Below are 10,447 nucleotides of genomic sequence, written 5' to 3' on the forward strand. Positions count from 1 at the left end.
AACGTCTATATACCAATACCAATACTATATGTAAACAATGGGCAAAGCTCATAACTTCCAGCCCTTCCCTCGAGAACTGTGGGGGATTAAGTCATCCTCAAATAAATATATATTTGATTTTTGAATCTGCTGAACAAAACGCCTATCTCAAAATTTAGATTTAGCTACTTTGGGGAATAAATTAGCATGGGAGGTGGTAAAGTTGACTTCCTATTTTTGAGATCACTAAAACTTTTAATTTCCGTTCAAATGAGCCCTCTTACAATATTCTAGGACTATTGGATCGGTACAATCACCCCTGAAAAAAAAAAAAAAAAAAATTAAACACACATCTGTGATCTTTCTTCTGATCAAAAATACAAAATTTCACATTTTTGTAGTTAGGAGCTTGAAACTTCCGCAACAGGTTTTTCTGATACGCTGAATCCGACGGTGTGATTTTCATTTAAGTTCTATGACTTTTTGGGGGTGTTTCCCCCTTTTTTGAATATAAGGCAAATTTTCTCAGGCATGTAACTTTTGATGGGTAGGACTAAACTTGATGAAGTTATATATTTGAATTCAGCATAAAAATCTGTTTCTATTGATGTATCTATGGGTATCAAAATTCCAGTTTTTAGAGTTTTGGTTACTATTGAGCTGGATCGCTCCTTACTTACAGCTTGTTACCGCAAACTGTTTGAAAAAACCTTAAACTTTTAAACCTTAAACTTTTAAAACCTTAAACAATTGGTAACTTACAATAACATAGAGATTACTGATACAGGTGTATCAGTAATCCCCCCCCCCTATTTGCCTATTATAGGCAAACCTCTCCTTTTCCCCTTAATTTATTCCTAGTCCATTCATGATGAAATTAGGCTATAAAAATTGTTTCTGGTTGTTATCTGACTAAAATAGCTTGTTTAACCAGCCGTCATTTATCGTTTGAGAACTTCAAACAAAGATGATAAGAACTGTTTACACTTGCCCAGACAATTCCTTGAAGTATGAATTTATAATTAAGTGAACGGAATCAGAATGTGTTAAAAATGAAAGGGAAGAGTAAATGATTGTCTGGTTAACAAGCATGCAAAATTGAGCATCAGAAGATGTCAAAATGAAAGTGAAGAGCCAAGTTTGCACCTTTAGAGGAAAAGTGGAAGCGATAATGAGAACAAGTCCAAAATGAAAATAAGTAAGTATATGTAAGTATGACGGCACTAGACCCTTAGGGCCCATCCAGCGGTCCTGATCTCTGTTTTGTAATATAACATAACAATAAATTATTTTTCGTACTTGTTAAATATTATCTTGTTACATGGGCACCCATAAGGGGCGGGGGGGCGAGGGGGTGGTTGCCCACTCCTGGCTGAATGACGGTGTCATATATTTGTATTAATTTAAAAAAAAACTTTACACACAATAAGTTTTTAAAGAAAAGTAAAGATCTCTTTTAATTCAAAAATGGGCAGAAATAATGTCAAAAAATTTAACTGAAAGTAAGGAGCAACATTAAAACTTAAAACAAACAGAAATGATTCTGTATTAAGTGTGATTTACTTAATTTACTCAAGTTTGCATTAATTAAACTTACTCCTGACACAAATTTATCAGATCAACCTATTTTGTGCCCCCTAAATTTTTTATTGGATCCACCTATTTTGCCCCCCTCCCAAAAAAACAAAATCCTTGATCCGCACCTGTCCTCATTGAATAACAAGGAAAATCTCTTTTCTCAATAATTCCAATCTGAATATTTATCTTAAACTTACGTTTAAACTTACCTCTGATTTACATCAGAAACAAAATTGCCCCCCCCCCCGTATGTAGAAATATATATCCTGAATTGGCATATATAGGGGGGGGGGCTGAAATTAATTTCCAATAGAAATGATTATTATATTTGTAATCAGCATAAAAAAAGGCATCAAATGGTGTATTCACTTTATTCCTAACTCAATAATATGATTTGGTAAATATTTACCCATTTTTGTTGGAAATGAATTTTAGCCCCGCCCCTATATATACCAATTCAGGGTATATATTGGCACATTAGGGGGGTGGGGGGAAAGTTTAAACTTACCTCTCATTTACATCAGAAAAAAAAATTACCCCACCCCCCTAACGTGCAAATATATACCCTGAATTGGTATATATAGGGGTGGGGGCTAAAATTCATTTCCAACAAAAATGGTTATTATATTCATAAAGAGCATAAAAAAGAGCATTAAAGAGCACAATTTACTTAATTAACTCAAGTTTGCGTTAATTAAACTTAATCCTGATGCAAGTTTATCAGATCAACCCACATTGCGCCCTGTAATTTTTTTTATATAATCCACCTCTTTTGCCCCCCCCCCCCCAAAAAAATACTTGATCCACACCTGCCCACATTGAATAACAAGGATAATCACTTTTTTCAATAATTCCAATCTGAATTATTATCTTCTCTGAAAATCAAATTTAAATAATAAATTTCTTATAGTAATAAACTTTTTACAATTTAATGTTTTGTTTGCCAAATAATGAATTAGCAAGTTCTGCCTATAGGCTTAGCAACAAGCAGATGAAAACCTGTCTCATGATAGTTGACAAAAGCCGATAACAGGAAATCAATGAACTGAACAAAGCAATATTGCATAATAACTATATACATGAGTGATTCCTATATGTCCATCTATAAGAAGATTTCTTCTTAGATACTTCTAAGTAAATTTAAAAATAGGAAGCACTGTACAAGCAAAACTATTTGAATTAACAACCTACTTGTTCAAAAATTCTTCAGAAATTTATTGGTACAAAAATTAAGTTTCTAGGTGGTATAATACTGTAATTAGAGTAGTTTTAATGTCAAAAAGTTTTTAGTGATTAATGCATCGCAGGTGGCCGGAATTAGAGACTTTTGGCCAGGAATAGGACAATGATTCATTCCTATCAAAGATTCTGTCTGAGAATAGGCAGGTGGCTGACTACTGGGTGTCTTACCCTACGTTAGGGGTAAATATCTACCAAATCATATTTTTGAGTTAGGAATAAAGTGAATACACCATTTGATGCCTTTTTTTATGCTGATTACAGATATAATAAGCATTTCTATTGGGAATGAATTTCAGCCCCCCCCCCTTTATATACCTAACCTAACCCAACACTGAATTGGCATATATAGGGGAGGGGGCTGAAATTCATTTCTGATAGAAATGCTTATTAAATTTGTAATCAGCATAAAAAAGGCATCAAATGTTGTATTCACTTTAGTCCTAACTCAATAATATGATTTGGTAGATATTTACCTGGGTTAGGTATTAGGCGGGGGGGCTGAAATTCATTTCTGATAGAAATGCTTATTATATTTGTAATCAGCATAAAAAAGGCATCAAATGGTGTATTCACTTTATTCCTAACTCAATATTAAGATTTGGTAGATATTTACCAATCGTTCTTATCAACCAACCATCTAGGGCCATAAGATAAGAAGATTGTTCCTGGTTGGGTTCTTAAGGAAAGCTTTGAGGGAAATGGAAACTTCCCAGGAAGGTGTTAAGAGGGAGACTCTGGATGGATTGGGATGAAGGAGGAGCACGCGTGCCTTTGTTGGCCTCAGGTGGCTTGGAGCTAGTTAGTTACTAGTAGTAGAAATGCCATTAATGGTACACTACTGGGTCATGTCTAGTCTCGATATTTTAAAGTGAATCATACAACCTATACAATAAATAACAAAACGAACCATATTACACACCAGTAATAAGATCCTTGTAAATTTTCATGGTGATTAAAGTGGAAAATTAGCCAAATTGTACAGTTCACTTTCCTTTTAGTGAAACTCAAAACAAAAAATGTGATGAAAGTGATGTAATACTCAAACGCTACCTATTGCATTTTAAAATTACACTGTTTCCAACATAAAGGATTTATTCTATTTTGTGGGGTTCTTGGGCACTTTGTGGGACTTTTTTTTTGAAAAGCAATATGGGATTTTCAGAGATAATTGGTATGTCTAGAGTTTTGTCGCATTTGGAATTTGTGTTTTCGTAATTTTTTGGAACCAAAAGAAACACTTTTTACAACGTTATTAAAATCCATATTATATATATTAAAATATATGTGCAGCTTGTCAAAAGCCCTCTTATATTCGATCTGGAATCGGGATAAAGATATATTTCTTAATACATCAAGAAATCAACAGCAAAATTTTTATCCTCCTTAGTAGAGAGAACAATGGTTCTTATAGGATGTCTCCCATCCAACTGTGAAAGCATATAACTAGTTGGCAAGGTGTCCAGTGGGAATTCTCAAGAAGTTCTCATTCAATTGAATGTAAAAATAATATTTAACGACATTAAATATTAAGCTAATTCTACTTCCCCAAAAAATTGATAGCTAATATCATAAGAAACATTTCCACCTAGTTAACTATTAAGTAGTTGAGGCTAGAACAAGAATATCCAAACAGGTGAACATGAAATAATTTATGGTCAAAGCAGGAATACGCGACTAGACGCTTATTAAGGTCTGATTGTTTGACTCCAATGAAAGTGAAGAGTCAAGTGAAGTCAAACGTGTACAACAGGAAAGAGAACCAGCAAGAGAAAAAGAAAGCACAGATAGAATCTCTATAGTTTGCGAAACTTCTCAACCCAGATTAGGAAAAAGAGTTATCCAATATCTTCTTCAGTGAATAATGGGTAAGTAGAATATACTGCTGCGAACAATGAATTTACTTCAGTTGACGGGACACTAAGGACCCGCCGTCTTTTTGTATCTTCAAGTCAGTATTAATGAGTTTTCCAGACAATCATTTCATATCAGTCAATCACGAACATTTGCATCATGAACATCACTTTATCACGAATATTTTCTTTCTTAGTGGCTCTGCTTACTATCACAATATTATTGCACAACTTTTTTGCTGATGCAACTTCTCCGCTCGAGTGGACTTGACATTGGGTCTTTATTAGCACTTTGATTTCTTGGTTTATCCAAGGCATATCACTTTCACTAACTACAATGGTTTTGGACAGGAAGTGTTCGTAATATATTTGTAGAAGAACAGATCTCAGACCCTTAATCTTGAAATTAAGTTCCAGTGTTGAGGAGATCTAATCAAAATCCAAAGCTTCGATCCAGCTTCCGAAGAAACAGATCCTTTTCTTAATCAATGGCTGGGTCGTTACTTTAGTTTTCTTGGCTTTCAAGAAGTTGGCTTTAGCCGGTGCACCAGTTAGGGGGGGGGGGGAATTATTTGGCGGCCAACCCTGAAAGTCGCTTTAGCCTCCTAGAGAATTACAAAATGGCAAAAGTTATATAATGGATGTAGCGAATGTGGTGGTGGGTAATGGCTGGAAATGTCCGTGAAAATTTTGTTGAGTTGCCATCCACTGCTTATTTGTTTGATTAAAGTCCCCGTCAGTAATAAAAACGGAGCTGCATACTGTCGACAGTAATATAGTAATATACAGAATCTGCCTCACCTAGATCACCCCATCAATTTACCCCCTTTTCAAACCAGTGGTGCCTATTCACGAAAATGTAGAGGGGGGGGGCAAGGATTTTTTTTAATTTTTTTTAATTAAGATACAAAAAAAAGAACAACATTGAGCAAATGTACTTAAAACAGGGGGTAGCGGCGAGGTCGATGCTTGGCAAAATCGTCGACTAATCTATCCCAATCCTGTTTTTTTACCTCCTCTTTTTAACGGCCATTATCATAAGATCACTGAGTCTGTCGTTTCTCATCGTCAATCGCAGATAGTCTTTCACACGCCCTAATGCCGAGAAGACCCGTTTATTACTGGCAGTGGTCACAGGCAAAGTAGCAACTAGCTTCATCAGTTTTAGCACTGCAGAATAGGCAACTGGGAGGTCGGATAAGATTTCGATAGCTCTAAGAAGATCCATTTTTGGAATATCACTTTTGACAGATGCAGCTTTACAAAAGAAAGCTGGGATTCTGTGGCATGGTCATCGACACCGAGAATCTCTTGATAATGACATATAACTCTTTCCACTTTTGAAAATTCGAGAAAATCGGAACTTGAGGGGTCAAAGGCAGATAAAGTGTCGAGCAGAGGCATATTTTGCATGAAATGTTGGTCCATCTCACTCGTGAAACGGTCTATTACCTCAAAGTACAAAAATTTACCGCAGTCTGATTCAACTGGCTGACTGGTGTTGCGTTTACCGGTTGTTGAGTTTGAAAGAAAGTCTTTGAGACGAATGGAAATGGCTTGACTTCTCTTGCTTCGAGCACTGGTTTTAGATTGTGGAGATTTTGATTCCTGGATATCATTTAAAGCCAAGAATTCAGATATGTTTTTGCTTAAGTTGTTCCATTCGTTGTCATTTCTCAGCTTTTGGAGTGTCTCATATGTTCCAGAAATCAGTGCAAGTGCCTTATAAATCAACAAACTTCCGGATTGAAGTTGCTCTGATAAACAATTTACAATGGCTGATACTTTTTCCATTATGTGCGAAGTTGAGACAAAAGAAGAAGAGTTAATTTTGTCCAGAAGTCCTTTTGCTTAACACTCTGCCTCACCGTTGTAACTATCAGAGAATGCGGCTAGCAGAACAACAATACATTCAAATCTAGCCTTCACCTTGGAAACAGAACGTAGTGCGTAAGATCAGCAAGTCTGGACGGTCCTCTCAAGCTCCAACACTTTTTGCCCGCTAATACGCTGGGATTCCACAGATAGCTCATGACGAGTATTGCTGCATGATATAAATGCGTAAAGTCTTTGCACCACCGAGAAAAATTCAGAAGGTTCACTGATGTTTTTTGGCAGTCAGTCAAAACCAAGTTTAATCTGTGGGCGTGACAGTGTAAATAAACTACATGAGGCACCTTCTCCCTAAAATTTGCTTGAAATGCGTTAAATTCCCCGCTCATAATGAATACGCCGTCATAACATTGGGCAATATACAGCATCGAATCTACACCAAGCTTTTCTATAGTTTCAAAAGTCGAGGTGGGTAAGCTCTCGGCGTCTAATTTGTTCATGTGATAGCAGCCGATTGGTCGCTCCACTGCTTTTCCATTTGATGTGTACCTGAGTAGGATTGCTAATTGTTCTTTTCTAGAAACATCTTTTGTCTCGTCAACAAGAATAGCAAAGTAATTAGCTGATTTTACTTCTGAAATAATATCTTGGCGCAAAGCATTTCCTATCAGTGTAACTGCGTCATTTTTGGTACTGATGACTGCAATAGTGACCATATCGGCGCTGTAACTGGGCCTTCAGCTTTTCGTTGCCTTTAGACATTTCCTCCATCAATTCAACCAAATTACCCAAGTTTGCAGATGTTTCTGATTCGTCTTGACCCCTCAAAGCAAGACCCTGACGGCCAAGAAAGCAAATAGCGCGAAAAATGTACTTCACATGATCTCTATTTTCCTGAACCTCTTGAGATTTGGATGGAATTAAGGCATTCACTATAGATTTCAAAGTATCAGTACTCAATATCTTAAATTCTGCCCATGCTGACATACAATGCCTATGTCTTTCAGAACCATCATGTTGCTTTAATAGAGCAGAACTGTCTTTCCACTTGCAAAATCCTGACTCGATAAAAGCCCTTTTTCCAGCAGTTTCTCCAGCCCTTAAATTCCCCATAGAAAAATGGCGGCAAGCAAAACAAACCACGAAATTCAAGTTTTTTGAGTATTCAATCCATTCATAAGGCTTATAGTTATGTGCACTAAATTTCCTTCCGTTAGAAGTGGAAGCCGGATATCTCTCAAGAATAGGTTGAGCTTGTTTGTCGTGACGCGTCCTAGAGATATCTGTGAGTTTCTTGACTGCTACTGGATCCTGCAAGGGGTTCAGCGATGCAGAACGAACTTTCATGTTGACCTGAGCCATTTATTGTTCCGCTGGTTTCCGAAATTCTGTTACAGGTGGGGGAATTTATCTCAACTAACCCAACACTTTGGGCGCTGACACTATTGCCAGTTTCTTACACTAAAGTTTCTTCATTTTTCTTCCGCATTTTCACCCAAAAAAATCCAAAGTTTGTTGTCGCTTTTTACTCATAGTTTGATTACGATGTAAACCTTGCTTTCTGCTGATATAGGGTTTACTTTGATAAGTGTTTTGGTAAGCGTAGCCGAATCATTCAGAGTTATGGGTTCTCGTGGAGGAGGCGGAAGAGTCTCTTTCACTATAAACTATGTGTTTTACTGTACAAAGTTTTTGTACAGTAGTTTAAGATACATGCAGTTAAACGAGTAGTAGAAAAAGGACTTCACTCAGACACGGCAAGAGAAGAACTGAAGAAACACGTAGAAAATCACTCAGAAAATCACTCCTATACTCCATAGTGAAACTACCCCGCTTAGAAAGCCCATAAACCAATCACTTACATTTCCTGTTCACGACAGTCCCATACACTCCACTGGGACTAGTCATCCCATAAAATATTCAACATCGTCAAGAATCTGCTGACCAAAACCTAATTGAAACCCTAAAACAAATTTCCTTTCCCAGTTGCTAAAAAAAGGCAATATACAATACTCATAGTTTACAACGAATTCTTCACAAGAACAATAAAGAAATACTGACCAGATGAAGCTTAGTTTTGAATGAACCCTACTCAGGTATAAAATAGTGTAGACGTGTGAATGGAGACGCGCTCTTAGACATTTGACATTTCAAAATAAGATTGTCTCCTAATGATAGAATTTGGGCACCAGTTTGTTTGTCGTATTTATTGGACTAGTTGCTGGTTTAATATAGCACATAGCTAAAATAGAAAATAGCTGTGAAATATAGATAAGAAGGTAATTTTCAAATTCTAGGGGGGGGGGGGAGTCCCCCCCTGCCCCCCTAATTGGCGTCCCTGTTTGAAACCAATTTACACGATTTTCAAATGACAAATCTACATTTTCAAGGATTTTCCATCATAACTTTTACCATCAAAACTGGTCTTGTGACATAAGAAATTAAAGCATATTTTACTTCTATTTAATATTTTTCCTATACTACTGAGAAAATGTTATGATTTAATATTATTTAATATTTAGTGGATAGTTCAATATTAATATCTAAATAATTTATATAATCTTTGTTTTTTCTGTCAATAACCCTTAAAATCATACCTTTATCTATTTTTTTAATTTTTTTTTTCAAGATCAGATGATTTAGAATCAAAAGGTTTAGGTGCAAATAGGTCAGCCATTTCATTCTTAAAAACAATAATAATAACAAGCTTATTTCCATATTTAGTTTTTATACATTTCATTTCTTTTATTGAGCATTCAATTTCGAGATCCAATTTTTCTTTCTTAATAGTTCGGTTGTAATTGTTTTCTATTTTCATTCCGCTTAAAAGTTTCTCCATTTATTAGTTGATGATTTCATTAAACTATTTGCCAAACCTATAATAACTTATATATTAACACCCTATTAGTTTATAGATCTAGGCATGTCTACGTGGCACAACTGGTCAAGGCGCTGAAATTTTTTAAAAATTTTGCGATACAGATTAGAGAAAATAAAATATTCAATAATCAAAGTAAAAATTATAAAACTAAAAGAAGTTCTGAAAAACAATCCCAAACCAAGAGAAAATTGTATAACATAACATTTGGCTTTCTTCCCACATTTTTTTCATTCAATGAAAGGTATCTGGGAATAAATCCAAACACGCGTCAGAAATCAGACTCCTGTACTCAATTGTGTCTGACTTGTTTAATAGAGCTTTGGTTTATTTCGTTTCTTCTTCTAAGTCACAGCAGGCGGGCTATTCAGTTGATACTATTTAGCCCTCTTCTTTTTGCTTCACTCTGTGGGCTACAGAGCTACTGTCTTGGTTGTCTCTTATTTATTAGATATTCTCAGATGCCTTTCAGTAGATCTTTTGACTCAATGAGTTCAAATATACGATGATAGATATCGATTTCTGTGCTCTGTGTGGAGGCATAGTTGGCTAGGCTCTTGGCTGATTGTGAGATTTTGTGGCGTTTGAAGTATTTTAACAGTTTACAAAGCAAGGTATGTTGTGCAGACGTCAGCATATTACATTCAAATAGGTAATGGTCAATTGTTTCATTATTCATATTACAATGCCTGCAAAGAGGAGACAGGGGAATTGAACCACTTGAATTAGAAAGCTTATATGAGAATGCAAGGAAATTTAGTCCATTTGTTCAAGAGCGAATTCTATGATAAATTTTAGGAAGATACTTATTGGGAAAGGGGGAAAGGATAGGATTAATCTTATTAAAATTAATATCTGATAGCCTCCATCGGTAAATATCTCTAATTGGGATTGGTCTCCCATTTGGCTGGTCCATATTTATAGCATTTTTTCCTATTTCATCAACCTGATGATTACCACTTATGCCAGAGTGGCTAGGAATGTACTGAAAGTAAGTTTTCATGCCACTTGAAGCAAGATTATCAATAATACTGAAACAATGATAAGTGTCAATGTCCAACTTATATTGAGGAGCTGAGGCCAGCAT

General features: G+C 35.8%; 1 protein-coding gene across 1 annotated transcript in view; it reads right to left on the reverse strand.

Annotated features, from left to right (window-relative positions):
- Positions 1–3,848, reverse strand: part of Tctp (translationally controlled tumor protein) — a 56,514-nt gene extending 52,666 nt beyond the window's left edge. The window contains exon 1 of the mRNA XM_089102639.1: positions 3,719–3,848. Within this exon, the coding sequence (XP_088958765.1) occupies positions 3,719–3,746 (28 nt within the window). The 5' untranslated portion in view covers positions 3,747–3,848. The remainder of the gene's footprint in view (positions 1–3,718) is intronic.
- Positions 3,849–10,447: the final 6,599 nt, after the last annotated feature.

The sequence above is a fragment of the Artemia sp. Qi Xiang Cuo genome, chromosome 16, assembly GCF_049724085.1.
Source record: "Artemia sp. Qi Xiang Cuo chromosome 16, ASM4972408v1, whole genome shotgun sequence".
NCBI classification, from domain to species: Eukaryota; Metazoa; Arthropoda; class Branchiopoda; order Anostraca; family Artemiidae; genus Artemia; species Artemia sp. Qi Xiang Cuo.